Below are 18,195 nucleotides of genomic sequence, written 5' to 3'. Positions count from 1 at the left end.
TTGAAACTTAGACAAAACGGTTATATTCATGTAAATATATTACTTAATGATTTACTAAAATTGATTCAAGAAGAAATAATTGCTAGAATTCTATTACACTAAAAAAATCTGAATCCACAGTACAAAATATTTCCATAAACACATAGCAGCTCCTGTTAGTTTCACCTAAGACTTCTATGCATACATTTAAGGCAGATATAAAAACTCAAGAGATAAAGAGGGAAATATCTGCAATCCATTTTATGATACCAAAATTATAAAAAGACTGACTAAAAAGGAAAATTAAAGGTCAGTTTTATTCAAACTACAGAAACACCCTAAGGAAAAAGCAGTGAACTGGATCCCGTGATATATATAAATCATATAACACATGATGAATGAGCTAGTTTCATCCCAAGACTGAAAAGAGAATGTTACATTAGAAAGTCCAGCATGTCATTTACCACATTAAAACGTTAATGGAGAAGATCATCTCAGAAGCAGAAAATTCAGCATTTGTTCATGATAAAAGTTTTAAACTTAAACATGATAAAAAAAATTCACCATTCATTTATGATAAAACAAAATTAATGTTAACTCATGATAAAACACAAATAAACTTGACAAATGTGGAAGTAGAGAAAAACTTTTTTAATCTGAGAGGGAATATCTACCAAAGATTTATAAGAAATATCACTTCTTGTGTTGAAACATGAGAAATATTGCCTCATTTTAGGAGAAAAAAACAGGATAAGAATGTCTATTCCAACCTCTTCAATTTAACCATCTCTAGAAGTCCTAAACAATGTACAAAAATAAGAAATACACATAAAATTTTCCAGGATCAGAAAAGGAAAATCATAACTATCACTGTTTATAGGTGATACCATTATTTACAAGGAATTTTTTTAAAAGAAACCTATTACAGTAGAGAGTTTAGCAAGGTCTCTATGTTTACAATTGACTTACAGTAATCAATTTCATTTCTATGTAACAACAACTAACAGAACGTATATTTCTTAGGTATTCCTTCATTCAAACACAAATATTTATGGAGTACTTACTATTGGCCAGTCACATTTTTGGCACTGAGCATACAGAAGTGAATAAAGCAGGCAAATATTTCTGCTCTTGTGGAGCTTACATTCTAGTAGGGAAAAGGTACAGTAAGTTAATAAGTACAACACAGAACATAAGAGGCAGATATGTAAGAGGAAAAAAAAAAAAAAGCAGGAAAGAGATCCAGGAAGGAAAAGGGAATTTTAATTAAATATAAATTAAAATTTAAATAGGATGGCTATGGAAATTCTCTCTAAAAAGAGACATTTAATGAAAGATTTAAAGAAGTTGAGGGGATGAGCCATTCAATTTTCTGAGAGAAGACAACTCAGACAGATAAAACCTCAAATGCAAAAGCCTGGAGGCAGGGCATGACTACAGTATTCTTCAAACAGGGAGGCAAGTGTGTCTACAATTGAGTGAAAGATGGTCCAGCAACTGGAGATGAGGTCCAAGAGGTTAAAAAGGAGCCAGAAAATGTAGGACCTCAGAGGCTATAATGACTTTCCTATAGCTCTGAAAAAGATAGGAAACCACTAAAAGTTTTCAACTGAGACATGTAATGGATAAATTTATGTTTTAGGAGGATCGCTCTGGCTGCAACATTCAACAAAGACTAAAGGAAAGGAAAGAAAAAAAGCAGAAAGACCCACTGGGGAGCTATTGTAGTAACCCAGGTTAGAGATGATGGAGAGAAAACAGAGAGCAACGCTGCTGGTGGTAAGAAAAGATGGAAGAGTGGATGTGTTGCAAAATACAACCAAAATAATTTTTCATATCTGATGTAAAATGTCAGAGAGAAATGACTCAAAGATAACTCCAGAGGATTTTGGTTGAGGAACCGGAAGGACAGAGTTTCCTTAAGATGGAGAAAATTGCAGGAGATAGAGCCTTAATGCAGACTCAATATGGAAGGGTTGAGGGTTGGAGGACTGGAGGGTTGAGCATGCAGTTGAATATATAAAACCAGAGGACAGAAAAGAGATCTCTGTTGAAGATATAACTTAATGAGTCACTAACATACAGGTAATTTAAAGTCATGAGACTGGGTGAGACAACCTAGGGAGTAATGACATTGAAAGAGAAGAGGCCCCAGAACTGATCCCAGGAAAACCTCAACATACAAAGAGGTCAGGGAGATGAGGAGCAAACAGCAAACGAAATGACAAATTATGGAAGTTATTGGCAACATCAAGGCCTAGAGAATGACCAAAAAGTGAGTGGCTGAGACTAGATGGAGAACAAGATCATTTAAAGAAGCAGCTGTTGAGGAACTGAAAGAGTGTTCAAAGGATCATCCATGTGAATATCTAAATAAGAATTATAGCAGGAATCATTTTTACAGAAGTGACAATGTCACAGTGACTACTTTTTTCATTTTACAAAAAAAAAAGACAAAAAATTGCCTGAAATAGTTATATTGAGTACGATAAACTGATGATATGAGAGTCAAGGCAAGGTGTATTCATTAATGAGGGTAGGAGAAGGGACTGAAAGCAGCAATGAGAAGCAAAGGGGACAATTATGTCACCTGCAGGTCCAATGCTGTGGCTTAGTGGGGAATCAGAGAAGTCACCCTTGAGACTGCTAAAGATCACGGTAGACATGAGCTATGTCAGGAAAGCTGACTATGGATGTCACTTCTCAACCTCACATTTGGTGAAGTAAGATAGTAGCCTGAGTATTTCAAACATAGAAACTGGAAAATACTACAAATAAAGGTTTATTTCCTCCCCTTCAAAGAGCTCATCATTAAACATTTACCAGAAGTCTGCTGGCTGTAGGAGAAACTATAAGCATGGAAAAGGCTGAATTTCTATTAGCACAGAAGGTGAAGGGACATTCATAGTACAAGCTGAAAATATAGTGGATTTTGCTGATCAACGATCTTGAGTTCCAGAGAGTACACAGTGAAAGATTAGGGAATCAAAAAAGGAGACTAAGAGACTGAGTAAAAAAACATGACATAAGGAGTCTTAGGGAGGATTAGAGTTCTGGAATACATGATGAACTGAGAGTTATAGGCTCCTTAAGAAAACTAAAAAGAACGGGATAAAGGACATGGGTGCTGAAGAAAGAGGTCTGGGAGAGAAGAAGCCAGAAGCACAAGTTGCTCAGAATCCCCCCTTTGCCTCCTGCTGACAGAGGCAGGATGTCCTGTAAATGGGAGGTCTTATTCGGAGTGCTTGGGAACTTTGTTGTCTCCTGTCAATGGTGTCTTGAAGAGCTGTGATCTTATTCCAAGTTTGAGAGTTCCCTCTCCACTCCTGAGGATGGAGGCGTGGAGTTGGACAGAGGGTTGATCTTGCTCTGAGCTCATAGACGCCCTCTTGATTTCTGTTGGAGGCCTCAAAGCCGACAAAGGGACAAGTTATTTATTTTAACTACTTGTAAATATTATTTATATCATAAAAATTATAAGGTACTGATAATTATATTTAACAAAAACATGTATAAGATCTGTATGGAAAAAGTATAAAAATGTTTTAAAATATTTAAAAACCAAATAAATGGGGAGATAAACCACATTCATTCATGCATTGAGACACTCAATATCATAAAGATGCCACTTATCTCTATATAAATCTACAAAACCACAGCTATGTTAATAAATGTCTTAAGAAGAAAAGCTTTTAGGAACTTGGCAAGCCTATTTTAAATTTTACAGAACAGCAAAACACTTCTGAAGAACGGGGCTGAGGAAACCATCCTAAGGTATATCCAAACTTATTAAAAACTGTAATAATTTAAAAGCACAGTGAACTGTATGATATTACATATATATAGAATCTAAAAAAGTTAAAACTTTTTTTTAAATAGTAAAATAGTTGTTACCAGCAGATGGAGGGTGAACTGTAAGTATGATGTTAAGAATACAAATTTGTAATGAGTAGTAAATAAGACATAGAGATCTAATTAATACACAGTACAATGACTATAGAAAATACTATTGTACTATAATAATGTAATATGATAACTATTTCTCTACTGGAAATCAAATCACAATATATAAATGTATCAAAATAACACAAGTGACATTTTGCCTGCCTTAAACTTACACAATGTTACATGTCAAATTTACTAAAAAAAAAAAAAGGTACTGACACAGAAGTAAACAAATTCACCAATGGAACATAAAAGACGTCCAAAAGCAAACCCAGGTAATATACAGAAACTACCTAAATGACTGAGCTGGTACTTGCAGACCACTGGGAAAAAGAAAAGACATATAATAAAGTGTGCTGAAATAAGCAGTTATCTGAGTGAAACTGGAACAAGGAAGAGTCAACTTTGACTCTTCCATGCTAAATCTGTTTCTTTGACTTTAACCCTTGTTTTTCACTATGTTTGTTATAATCATACATAATTGCCTGCCTCAGAGAGTCCTGCCCCCTGCCTAGTTCATCTAAAGTGTCTTTGTTCAGAACCCTGTCCATCTCTAGATGGCAGGAAAAAAGAAATTAAAACATCACCCTGCCTGAGGCTTGTTATTCTGGGAGATATTTGCAGATTAGATGTCCTTTTTGTTTCCTCACCTCCCCTCTCCATCTCTGATCCATAGACAAACCTGGCATCCAGACCCCAACAAGTGGTTATTTTGAGACATTAGTGTCTCATCTTCTAGGTCAGCCAGCTCTCCGAGTAAAGTCATTATTTCTTGCCTCAACATCTCATCTCTCAGATTTATTGGCCTTTTATGGAATGAGTAGAGCAAGTTTAGACTCAGTAACAAACTCAAGTGAAACAGGATTCCTACTTGTCTCTACATAAAAAATTTGATGATAATTTCAACATTATTAATACAACTTGAAAGCAAAATTTTATGACAAGACATCCAGTCAAGACAAGATGGAATAGACTTATCTCTCCCCCTGCTTTTCCCTGCTAAGACAACTATAAACCATGGAAATAATGCAAGACACAATGAAAGTATAAATCTGAAAGGGGAAAACAGAAACATAAACCAGTTCAAGATACCAGAATTGAAGGAAAAGCATAGTGGGAGGACATTATACCATTCTGTTCAGTAAGGAATGAACAGAAGGGGACTTAGGTCTGACCCCTAATGTGAAACAAAAGGTAATGTATTCTCTGGCCATAATCAAATCAAACTAGAAGTCAGTAACAAAAAGACAATAGGAAAATCTCTTAAACACACGGAAATTGAACAACACTTCTAATAATCCACAGATCAAAGAGGAAGTCCCAAATAAAATAAAAATACATAGAACTGAGTGAAAATGAAAGTATAACATATCAACATATGTGGCACGCAGCTAAAGTAATGTTGAGAGGGCCATTTATAGCTCTATATGCTTGCATTACAAAAGAAGAAAAGTCTTAAATTAATAATCTCAGTTTCTAACTCAAAAATTAGGGTAAAAAAGCACGAGAAACTCAAAGCTAGAGAAAGAATAAAGGAAATAATAAAGATAAAACTGTTACAGGAAGGGGGACCCATTCCAGGACCCAAAAGGGGGCTCTTGTCTAACACTAGGAAATGAACTGTCCAAGGAGCCACTCATGCTGACAAAGCAAGAGACTTCATTGGGAAGGGGTGCCTGGGCATAAAACAGGAGGGTAAGGCAACCCAGGGGAACTACTTTGCCACATGGCTCAGATTCTCAGGTTTTATGGTGATGGGATTAATTTCCAGGTTATCTTTAGCCAATTATTCTGACTCAGGGTCCTTCCTGGTGGTGCATGCATCACTCAGCCAAGATGGAAGCCATCAAGAGGAATTCTCAGAGGTGGTAGGACACAGGGTGTCTCCTTTAGACCTCCCCTGACCTCTTTCAATGGGTGGTGGCTTAGTTCCTTACTGCAACCTCCTGTCATAAAATAATCCTGATGCCTGGCCAGGGTGGGAGGTTTCAGTCAGTGTGTTTCCTCTAACGAAAGCAGAAATAAATGAAATGAAAGTAGAACAATTCATAAAATCATGAAACAAAAAAGAAATTCTTTTTAAAAAGTCAGTAAAATTGATTAAAATGTATCTAGCAAGTTTGACAAAAATAAAAAGGCAAAAGATACAAATAAAAAATATTAAGAATACTGGAATGGAGGATCTTACCACAGATCATGCAGCTATTAAAAATATCACAGGGGAATGTTATAAATAACTTCATGCTCATAAATTCAACAAGTCCAAAAACCACAAAATACCAAAACTATCAATTAAGGTGAAATAATCTGAATAGCCCCATAACCATAATAAAAAAAAAAAAAAAAAAAAGACTGAACTGGTAACCCAAAAAAGAAATCCTCAGGTCCAGATGGTCCTTGGAGAATTCTACCAAATATTTAAAAAAAGAATTAACACCTACTCAGTAAAAAAAAAAAAAAATAACTACTGATCCATGCAAAAGTTTGGATGAATTTCAAGAGAAAGATGCTGAATGTAAAAGTCAATCACAAAAGTTAAGTACAGTATGATTCCATTTAAATAACAATCTCGAGATGACAATATTATACAGCTGGAGAAAAAAATAGTGGTTGTTAACCATTAGAGATTAAGGAGAGCGGAATAGAGAGCAAAAAGTGGATATGACTATAAACAGCAACACTAATACTTCTTGTGATGATGCAACTTTTCTACACCTTCATTGTATCAATGACCACTGAGGACTGTGTCACTGTATTTTAGTTTTTTTTGTACTTTAGTTTTATAAGATGTTACCATTGAAGGAAAGTAGATAAAGAGTATACAAGATCTCTGTATTATTTCTTCCAAATGCATGTGAATCTGCAACTCCCAAAATAAAAAGGCTGGTTTCAAAAAAATCAAAGACATTAATAGAACAAAAATAAATTCAATTGATTAAAAAGTACTGTATCAATGTTAATTTTTTTCATCTAAATACCATATTGTGTGTATGTAAGAGAATATCTATATTTTTAGGAATTACACACAAACACTTAGTAAAGGGAAAATAATAAACAAACATCTTAAAAGAAAATATTCAAGCAAGGTATTCTGATCTTGGGATAGGAAAATATCTCTTAAGAGCAAGTGACAATAATCGTTACCATAAAAGAAAGTATTGATAAATTTAAATACATTAAAATGAACTTTTTGCTGGGTTACTTCTTAAAAAATAAAAACCATGTAAAAGAAGAACTTCTATTCATTAAAAGATACTACAAAGGAACAGAAAATATAAGTCATCATCTGGGACAAGATATCTACATTCATGCAACTGATCAAGGACTCAATATTAAAATATACCACAAATATTCTTCAAAGATCAAGAACCTAATAGAAAAATGGGAAAAAAAAAAAACTATGAGCTGACATGTTATAGAAGCAAGCATAAGAACTGCCTATAAGCAAAAGAGAACATGTTAAATTTAATTATTAGTAAGAAAAATGAAAATTAAGACCCAATGAGGCAACTTATTTTACTCATTAATTGGCAAAAACAAAGAAATCTGTAATATCCAGTGTCAAAAAGGACATAGAGTAATAGGAACTCTATGTGTGGGTTTATAGACATGTTAAAATAATTTGAAAAATAATACAACATTATCTAGTAAAATCCTCATCTCTCCAGCAATTTCACAGGAAATTTAACATCCTACAGAAAACCTTGCATATGTGCACTTGGGAGCATGTACATGGCAGCCTGTTTACCGGACCAAGACTTTGAGAACAACCTGAACATACATTCATGTAAATAGTGTGAAATGAATTACAGCCCCATACAAGAATATGGAAGACTCTCAGAAGCAAAACACCAAAAGAAAAAAACAAGTTGTATAAGACCATAGTGTATAATTTCCATTTATGCTTTTTATATATATGTAATCAATATAATATATAATTTGTACATTTAAATATTATAGTCAAATATATTTATAATAAGTTAAGGAAATATTACTTGAACACTGAATATTTCAAGTTCAAATATTACTTGAACACTAAAATCTATAGTATTTTAAACTATAGATGTTGATATTGACTTAAGTTTGAAAATATAAAAACTTCCAGATGTTCAAGCTGGTCTTAGAAAAGGCAGAAGAACCAGAGATTAAATTGCCACCATCCGCTGGATCATGGAAAAAGCAAGAGAGTTCCAGAAAAACATCTATTTCTGCCTTATTGACTATGCCAAAGCCTTTGACTGTGTGGATCACAATAAACTGTGGAAAATTCTGAAAGAGATGGGAACACCAGACCACCTGACCTGCCTCTTGAGAAATCTGTATGCAGATCAGGAAGCAACAGTTAGAACTGGACATGGAACAACAGACTGGTTCCAAATAGGAAAAGGAGTACGTCAAGGCTGTATATTGTCACCCTGCTTATTTAACTTGTATGCAGAGTACATCATGAGAAATGCTGTGGAAGAAACACAAGCTGGAATCAAGATTGCCGGGAGAAATCTCAATAACCTCAGATATGCAGATGACACCACCCTTATGGCAGAAAGTGAAGAGGAACTAAAAAGCCTCTTGAAGAAAGTGAAAGAGGAGAGTGAAAAAATTGGGTTAAAGCTCAACATTCAGAAAACGAAGATCATGGCATCTGGTCTCATCACTTCATGGGAAATAGATGGGGAAACAGTGGAAACAGTGTCAGACTTTATTTTTTGGTGCTCCAAAATTACTGCAGATGGTGATTGCAGCCATGAAATTAAAAGACACTTACTCCTTGGAAGGAAAGTTATGACCAACCTAGATAGCATAGTCAAAAGCAGAGACATTACTTTGCCAACAAAGGTCCATCTAGTCAAGGCTATGGTTTTTCAATGGTCATGTATGGATGTGAGAGTTGGACTGTGAAGAAAGCTGAGCACTGAAGAATTGATGCTTTTGAACTGTGGTGTTGGAGAAGACTCTTGAGAGTCCCTTGGACTGCAAGAAGATCCAACCAGTCCATTCTAAAGGAGATAAGTCCTGGTATTCTTTGGAAGGAATGATGCTGAAGCTGAAACTCCAGTACTTCGGCCACCCCATGCGAAGAGTTGACTCATTGGAAAAGACTCTGATGCTTGGAGGGATTGGGGGCAGGAGAAGAAGGGGACAGTGGAGGATGAGATGGCTGTATGGCATCACTGACTTGATGGACATGAGTTTGAGTGAACTCCGGGAGATAGTGATGGACAGGAAGGCCTGGCATGCTGCAGTTCATGGGGTCGCAAAGAGTTGGACACAACTGAGCAACTGAACTGAACTTAAGCATTTTCCCATTGCAAATTGATTTCATATTTTCTAAATCCTTCATGTTTATGCATGATTCAAAATAAATGGTAGAGCTGAAAACCTGAGAATAATTAGTATTTCTTAATTACTTCTATTCTGATTAACATTTACTTCTTTTTATGTAAAGCAGAATAAATTTAGTGTAATGTATTTCTAGTTATTTGATTTTCTACTCAGAACAGAATTATAAACAAGTTGGCTTAATCCTTATGTATTTAACATGGCACAATATTATGAATAAATATTTTGATTAATATATTTCCTCAGGGATTTTTAATGATATTTTCAACTCTTAAATATAGTCAACATTATTATCAAATTACAGGCATTAAAATTTTCATTTGCATATGGTTTTAGACTTTTTAATACATTACATAATTCTAAACTCTAAAAATAATGCAAATCTAATTTCCTTTTTTGCAACCTTATGTCTGAAAAATGCTAATTTAACATCCTAAACTAGTATTCATAATTATTGGCAAAATGCCAAGATCATCATTGGTTGATGTCAGAATCACAGTACTTCCGGCAAAAAATAATTACTGCTTAACAATATTCAATACTATACAAAATGCAGCTAAATTTGCTGTAATAAAGCAAGGTATTAGCATGAAATGGTATTTAATTGTTCTTGAAGTGCACCATTAACAGGCCAGGGTGGCATCATACAACATGATGACATAAATTGGCATATCAGAGTTAAAAGGAACTTTCACTCCTCTTTACATTTTCATATCATTATATTTAAACTGCAATCTATTTTATATAAATACCAAAGATATCATGACAAAGATATTAAATAAGATTCCATGTTTTCATTAAGCAAATCAAAATATAAAATAGCCCCTAAAGAAGTTGAGAGTTATGTGCAAATATGCTGTAATGAACAATATTAAATAAGAACCTGAAATGTTAGATCCATGAATTAAGGTAAATTGGAAGTAGTCAAACAGGAGATGGCAAGAGTGAACATTGGGATTTTAGGAATCAGTGAAATAAATTGGACAGGAGTGAGAGAATTTAATTCAGATGACCATCATATCTACTACTGTGGGCAAGAATCCCTAAGAAGAAATGGAGTAGCCCTTATAGTCAACAAGAGAGTATGAAATGCAGTACTTGGGTGCAATCTCAAAAACAACAGAATGATCTTGGTTCATTTCCAGGGCAAACCATTCAATATCAAGGTAATCCAAGTCTATGCCCCAACCTCTAATGCCAAAGAAGCGCAGGTTAAACAGTTCTATGAAGACCTACAAGATCTTCTAGAACTAACATCAAAAAAAGATGTCCTTTTCATCATAGGGGACTGGAATGCAAAAGTAGGATGTCAAGAGATATCTGGAATAGCAGGCAAGTTTGACCTTGGAGTACAAAATGAAGCATGGAAAGGCAAACAGAGTTGTGTGAAGAGAATGCACTGGTCATAGCAAACACCCTCTTCCAACAACACAAGAGACGACTCTACACATGGACATCACCAGATGGTCAATACCAAAACCAGACTGATTATTTTCTTTGCAGCCAAAGAGGGAGAAGCTCTATATAGTCAGCAAAAACAAGACCAGGAGCTGACGGTGGCTCAGATCATGAACTCCTTATTGCCAAATTCAGACTTAAATTGAAGAAAGTAGGGAAAACAACCAGGTAATTCAGGTATGACCTAAATCAAATCTCTTATGATGATACAGTGTAAGTGACAAACAGATTCAAGGGACTAGATCTGATAGATTTCCTCAAGAACTATGGACAGAGATTCGTGACATTGTACAGGAGGAGGTGATCAAAACCATCACCAAGAAGAAGAAATGCAAAAAGGCAAAATTGTTGTCTGAGGAGGCCTTAGAAATAGCTAAGAAAGGAAAAGAAGCAAAAGGTAAAGGAGAAAAGGAAAGATATACCCATCTGAATGCAGAATTCCAAAGAAAGCAAGGAGAGAAAAGCCTTCTTATGTGAAAAAGCAAAAAAAAAGGGCTGGGGGTGGGGGGAACAATAGAATGGAAAAGACTAGAGAGCTCTTCAAGAAAATTAGAGATATCAAGGGAACATTTCATACAAGTTGCTAGTGCTAAGTCATTTCAGTTGTGCCTAATGGACTACAGCCTGCCAGGCTCCTCTGTCTATGGGATTCTCCCATAGAATCCTGGACTGGCAAGAATACTGGATTAGGTTGCCATTCCTTCTCCAGAAGATCCTCCTGAGCCAGGTCTCCAGCACCGCAAGTAGATTCTTTACTCTCTGAGCTACTAGGGAAGCTCTGTTTCATGGAAAGATGGGCACAAAAAAGAATAGAAATGGTATGGACCTAACAGAAGCAGAGGATGCTAAGAGGTAGCAAGAATACACACAAGAGCTACACAGAAAAAGATCTTAATGAGCCAGATATCCACAGTGGTGTGATCACACACATAGGGCCAGACCGCGGAGTTAAGTGGGCCTTCGGAAGCATCACTACAAACAAAGCTAGTTGAGGTGATGGAATTCTAGCTGAAATATTTGAAATCCTAAAAGATGGTGCTGTGAAAGTACTCCACTCAATATGCCAGCAAAATTTGAAAACTCAGCAGTGGCCACAGGAAGGAAAAGGTGAGTTTTCATTTCAATCCCTAAGAAAGACAATGCCAAAGAATGCTCAAAACTACTTGCACAATTGCACTCATCTCACATGCGAGCAAAGTATTGCTCAAAATCCTCCAAGCTAGGCTTCAATAGTACATGAACCAAGAATTTTCATATGTACAAGCTGGATTTAGAAAAGACAGAGGAACCAGAAATCAAATTGATAGTGAAGGACAGGGGAGGACAGTGAAGACTGGCGTGCTACAGTCCATGGGGTCACAGAGAATAGGACATGACTTAGAGACTGAACAACAAAAAATGTTGATACCTTTAACTTTATAAAGGTATGGTGGTTTCTAAACCACCACCACCATAAACTTCTTGGGAGGATGGGCTTCCCTCATAGCTCAGTTGGTAAACCATCTGCCTGCAATGCAGGAGACCTGGGTTAAATTCCTGGGTCAGGAAGATCCCCTGTAGAAGGAAATGGCAACCCACTCTAGTATTCTTGCTTGGAGAATCCCATGGACAGGGGAGCCTGGCAGGCTACAATCAATGGGATCACACGAGTCAGACACAACTTAGCGACTAAACAGCTACTGTCTTTAACTTTTCACATGTCTGATCACCATTCAAAGCCTCTAAAGAAGTAAATTCTTTTTCCAGTAGCCATGTATGGATGTGAGAGTTGGACTATAAAGAAAGCTGAGCACTGAAGAACTGATGCTTTTGAACTGTGGTGTTGGAGAAGACTCCTGAGAGCCCCCTGGACTGCAAGGAGATCCAACCAGTCCATCCTAAAGGAAATCAGTCCTGAATATTCAATGGAAGGATTGATGCTGAAGCTGACACTCCAATACTTTGGTCACCTGATGCAAAGAACCGACTCATTGGAAAAGACCCTGATGCTGGGAAAGATTGAAGGCGGGAGGAGAAGAGGACAGAGGATGAGAAGGTTGGATGGCATCACTGACATGATGTATGTGAGTTTGAGTAGGTTCTGGGAGTTGGTGATGGACAGGGAAGCCTGGCGTGCTGCAGTCCATGGAGTCGCAAAGAGTCAGAAAAGACTGAGCGACTGAACTGAACTGAAAGTAGTAATTTCTTTCTCTTATCTGTGACTTATGTGACTGCAAAAGACATTCAATTAACTGCATAATGATTCTCACTTCTTTTAGAGTAAAATATATTTCACAGATAGAGGGAAACTGTGTTATAATGTATAGTTGCTGCTGCTGCTGCTGCTGCTAAGTCGCTTCAGTCATGTCCGACCCACATGTCTGTGTGACCCCATAGACGGCAGCCCACCAGGCTCTGCAGTCCTTGGGATTCTCCAGGCAAGAACACTGGAGTAGGTTGCCATTTCCTTCTCCAATGCATGAAAGTGAAAAGTGAAAGTGAAGTCGCTTCAGTCGTGTCCAACTCTTAGTGATCCCTTGGACTGCAGCCTACCAGGCTCCTCCGTCCATGGGATTTTCCAAGCAAGAGTACTGGAGTGGGTTGCCATTGCCTTCTCCGAATGTATAGTTGTCTTCACAAAAACTAACCTGTTGACTATTTTAGTAACCCATTGTTTGGTTTACAGAGGGAAGAAAAATGGCTTTTCTCCAGTATTTAGGGAAATTGTTTCCATAATTTTATAGAAAATAGTTTAAACCATAAGAATTAACTTTTAGAGTACAATCTCATATGCTATAGAAAAATATAGAGAAATTAGCATGGCATATCAGGAAAAGTGAGGTGAAAGTGAAAGTTGTTCAGTCCTGTTTGATTCCTTGAGGCCCCATAGACTATATAGTCCATGGAATTCTCTAAGGAAGAATACTGGAGTGGGTAACATTTCCCTTCTCCAGGGGATCTTTCCAACCCAGGGGTCAAACCCAGGTATCCCGCATTTAAAGAAAGTGAAGTCACTCAGTCATGTCCGACTCTTTGTGACCCCATGGACTGTAGCCCACCAGCCTCCTCCATCTATGGAATTTTTAGGCAAGAGTACTGGAGTGGGTTGCCATTTCCTTCTCCAGGGGATCTTCCCGACCCAGGGATTGAACCAAGGTCTCCGACATTGCAGGCAGACACTTTACCATCTAAGCCACCAGGGAATCCCTAGTGGGATTCCCGCATTGAAGGCAGATTCTTTACCAGCTAAGCCACAAGGGACACCCAAGAATACTGGAGTGGGTAGCCTATCCCTTCTCCAGACAATATTCCAGACCCAGGAATTGAACTGGTGTCTCCTGCATTGCAGGTGGATTCTTTACCAACTGAGCTATCTGGATACTAAACTGGCTTGAAAAGTAAAGTTATACAACTGTCTAAGGAAGATTAATCCAATTTATAACTGCAAGTTTATGGCAAAAATATTCAGTGTCACACAGAATGGACTACTGGAGAACAGTCTAGGAGGAAGCTAAGGTTTTCCATGAAGATCAGCTTTAGAAGGGTGGGAGTGATAATTAAAAAGAAAAACGAGAAGTGCAATAGGTAGTTTAAAGGTAATTTTGAAAGTCCCCCATAATCTCCTCCTTCAGTTCAGTTCAGTTCAGTTCAGTCACTCAGTTGTGTCCGACTCTTTGCGACCCCATGAATTGCAGCATGCCAGGCCTCCCTGTCCATCACCATCTCCCGGAGTTAACTCAAACTCACATTCATCAAGTCAGTGATGCCATCCAGCCATCTCATCCTCCGTCGTCCATTTATCCTCCTGCCCCCAATCCCTCCCAGAATCAGAGTCTTTTCCAATGAGTCAACTCTTTGCATGGGGTGGCCGAAGTACTGGAGTTTCAGCTTTAGCATCATTCCTTCCAAAGAACAACCAGGGCTGATCTCCTTCAGAATGGACTGCTTGGATCTCCTTGCAGTCCAAGGGACTCTCAAGAGTCTTCTCCAACACCACAGTTCAAAAGTATCAATTCTTCAGTGCTCAGCTTTTTTCACAGTCCAACCCTCACATCCATACATAACCAAAGGAAAAACCATAGCCTTGACTAGATGGACCTTTGTTGGCAAAGTAATGTCTCTGCTTTTGAATATGCTCTTTAGGTTGGTCATAACTTTTCTTCCAAAGAGCAAGCGTCTTTTAATTTCATGGCTGCAGTCACCATCTGCAGTGATTTTGGAACACAAAAAAATATAGTCTGACAATGTTTCTAGTGTTTCCCCATCTATTTCCCATGAAGTGATGGGACCAGATGCCATGATCTTCGTTTTCTGACTGTTGAGCTTTAACCCAACTTTTTCACTCTCCTCTTTCACTTTCATCAAGAAGCTTTTTAGTTTTTCTTCACTTTCTGCCATAAGGGTGGTGTCATCTGCATATCTGAGGTTATTGATATTTCTTTTACTGTTTGTAGATTTTTTTTTCTTTTTTTTTTAAATTTTATTTTATTTTTAAACTTTACATAATTGTATTAGTTTTGCCAAATATCAAAATGTTATTGATATTTCTCCCAGCAATCTTTATTCCAGCTTGTGCTTCTTTCAGCCCAGTGTTTCTCATGATGTACTCTTCCTTAATCCCCCAATTTAATTTAATTAAACTTGTTCTTCCAATGAAAAAACTTCAAGATAAGCTTGTTAGGTACTTTTCTATCAGATTTTTAACCCCTAAGTCTCCCCTTCCTACATAACCCCAGTATAAAAATTCAGAACTTGCCAACTAATGTGAAAAAGGCATCAGAGGGAGCTTGGAAGACACTGAAAGGAGAGTATCAAAGATGATAAATGACATATTTTTGAATTGACTCTTTTAGTAGATTGCAGACACTATTAAAAGAAAGTTTTTAAATGAAGAAATTAGCTTATTTATGAATTAAGATGATTTGTGAATTCAGTTCAGTCGCTTAGTCATGTCCGACTCTTTGCGACCCCATGAATCGCAGCACGCCAGGCCTCCCTGTCCATCACCATCTCCCAGAGTTCACTCACACTCACGTCCATCGAGTCAGTGATGCCATCCAGCCATCTCATCCTCTGTCGTCCCCTTCTCCTCCTGCCCCCAATCCCTCCCAGAATCAGAGTCTTTTCCAATGAGTCAACTCTTCCCATGAGGTGGCCAAAGTACTGGAGTTTCAGCTTTAGCATCATTCCTTCCAAAGAAATCCCAGGGCTGATCTTCAGAATGGACTGGTTGGATCTCCTTGTAGTCCAAGAGACTCTCAAGAGTCTTCTCCAACATCATGGTTCAAAAGCATCAATTCTTTGGTGCTCAGCTTTCTTCACAGTCCAACTCTCACATCCATACATGACCACTGGAAAAACCATAGCCTTGACTAGACGGACCTTTGTTGGCAAAGTAATATCCCTGCTTTTGAATATGCTCTCTAGGTTGGTCATGACTTTTCTTCCAAGGAGTAAGCGTCTTTAATTTCATGGCTGCAGTCACCATCTGCTGCAATTTTGGAGCCCAAAAAAATAAAGTCTGACACTGTTTCTTTTGAGGCAATGGTACCATCTCAAGATGGAAATTATAAATAGATAAATTATTGGTGTGCAGCTAAGTATGTCAATATGTAGCTTTGAAAGTCATCAGCAAAGATGTTATATTTGAAAATATATTATGGAATTACATTTTAGAACCCAGCAAAATATCTGGGGCCCTTCTTAGTACATCCATGTTAAATAGTAACAAGATAATAGGACCACTAAATCCTCAGACCATTAAGTATTAAAGATATGGGTCATCCATTTTCTTCCCCAAGAGACCTTCCCAACCCAGCAATCAAGCCCACATCTCCTGCTTGGCAGGCAAACTCTTTACCACTGAGTCTCCTGAGAAGCCCCCAGCTTACCACATAAAGAACTCCAGTGGGTGCTGGTTAAACAAAGCATAAACCCTGAATGAGAACTTAAAAAAAAAAAGGAAGAAGTATATAAAGTACATGTTATGACTAGAAATAGACTGTTTGACTATGAATATTTTCTTAATATATATCAATTAATGAGTTTTTTCTAATCCCTCCCTTAGTATTATGTGTTTCAAGTTCCTTCCCCCATGCCCTGCATCCTTTCCATGTCTCTAGCTCCTACTAGACAGCCTCTTACTTCATACTCTTCCTACCTACTGGACCCAGTTCAGTTCTGATAATAATGTTCTTCTCCCATTGTGTCCCCAACATAGGAAAATGCCCTGCCATTGCCAGTCTCTGAGCTGTCTGCTTCTTTCCTAGATGACATCTTAGATCTTCTGTAACCTATACAACCAACTCCATATATTATAGTTATTTTGTTCAAAATGATCCAAAGTAGTTCTTTTTCTGACTTAAACCCAAAATGATACCCTGATTTTTCCTGAATGAAAAGGCAAAACATGGGGAAAATTCATTAAGTAACTGCTTTTAAAATTGCAAAAGCAAATAAAACACTCCTCCTAGCCTATTTTTCTTCACTTTTATACAGAGGATACATGATAAAGCTTTTACATGTAGACTAAAGGCCAAGAATTGATCCCTAATAAAAGGAGGGAAATTGCCTTGAGAGAGACACACTTATATGTCGGGACTGAAGAGAAAAGCAAAGCTTGGGCTAACTTTAGAGCACCCCTGCAGCCAGCACATACACCAGACCTGGCATCTTACCATAGAGAGAACCGTAGGATTGGGGCGGGGGGACGGGGAATGGGACAGGAAAGGCAGCCTCACTAAAATATACCATGTGCTTTAACCTCAAAGTTCCAAAATGTCTCTATTTATTTGGCCACTGTTGGAACAATGGCCCGCCCAGCCTTCCTGCCTGCTCTGCTCCAACATCCCTGACTGTCACCCACTTACAGACAGCCCACAGTCAGTTGTCACACACCCTTAAACACAGAAGAAATTCATTCAAGCTTGGAATTTTGATTATGACACAGAGCTCAATATCTTTAACTACTAACCTGAAACAATCATTTCTAAGTATGAATTAATATGTTAAAAAGAATGCCTAAGCCACATTAGAAAAGGAAAGTGTTTCTTGATGAAAACCACCACTATCACACCCCAAATCCTTAGCTCTAATTTTTTTTTAATTATTGTGAGTGCTATATTTGCTCCCTGACTTAATACCCTCTGTGGAGATATATAAAGATTATCCAAACAAGAAGAAGCACAACTTACTGACAGCAATGGAGTCACCTACCACCCCATTTGGAAGAGACTCAAACTACAGGCAGGAGGAGACGTGGAAAAGCTCTATGGTGAGAGAAGTGGAGGGTCAGTCTTGATGGGACTTTGAAAGCACAGGGAAGCTGGAGGCAGGCTGAGGGGATTCTCCCCCAAATACCAACAATTTAAAAATCAATATTGTTAAGGTCTTTACAAGGATGTATCTTGCCTGAGGACAGTGTTATCTTAAAATGTAAATTATGGGAGAAGGTCTTATGAGGTCTTTACAACCTCCAGACATTCTTTGGATTAT

At 37.5% G+C, this 18,195-nt stretch overlaps 1 protein-coding gene across 2 annotated transcripts in view; it reads right to left on the bottom strand.

Annotated features, from left to right (window-relative positions):
- Positions 1-2,056: 2,056 nt before the first annotated feature.
- SPAG16 (sperm associated antigen 16) overlaps positions 2,057-18,195 on the bottom strand; it is a 97,923-nt gene continuing 81,784 nt past the window's right edge. Inside the window, exon 10 of one of the 2 annotated variants that reach the window (XM_055573376.1) lies at positions 2,057-3,386. In XM_055573376.1, coding sequence (XP_055429351.1) covers positions 3,153-3,386 — 234 coding nt within the window. In that variant the 3' untranslated portion in view covers positions 2,057-3,152. The remainder of the gene's footprint in view (positions 3,387-18,195) is intronic. The other variant, XM_055573377.1, reaches the window with a different exon arrangement.

Source organism: Bubalus kerabau, chromosome 3 (genome assembly GCF_029407905.1).
Source record: "Bubalus kerabau isolate K-KA32 ecotype Philippines breed swamp buffalo chromosome 3, PCC_UOA_SB_1v2, whole genome shotgun sequence".
Lineage (NCBI taxonomy): Eukaryota > Metazoa > Chordata > Mammalia > Artiodactyla > Bovidae > Bubalus > Bubalus kerabau.
Note: the sequence above shows the minus strand (reverse complement) of the source record. Positions and strands in the feature narration are given on the sequence as shown.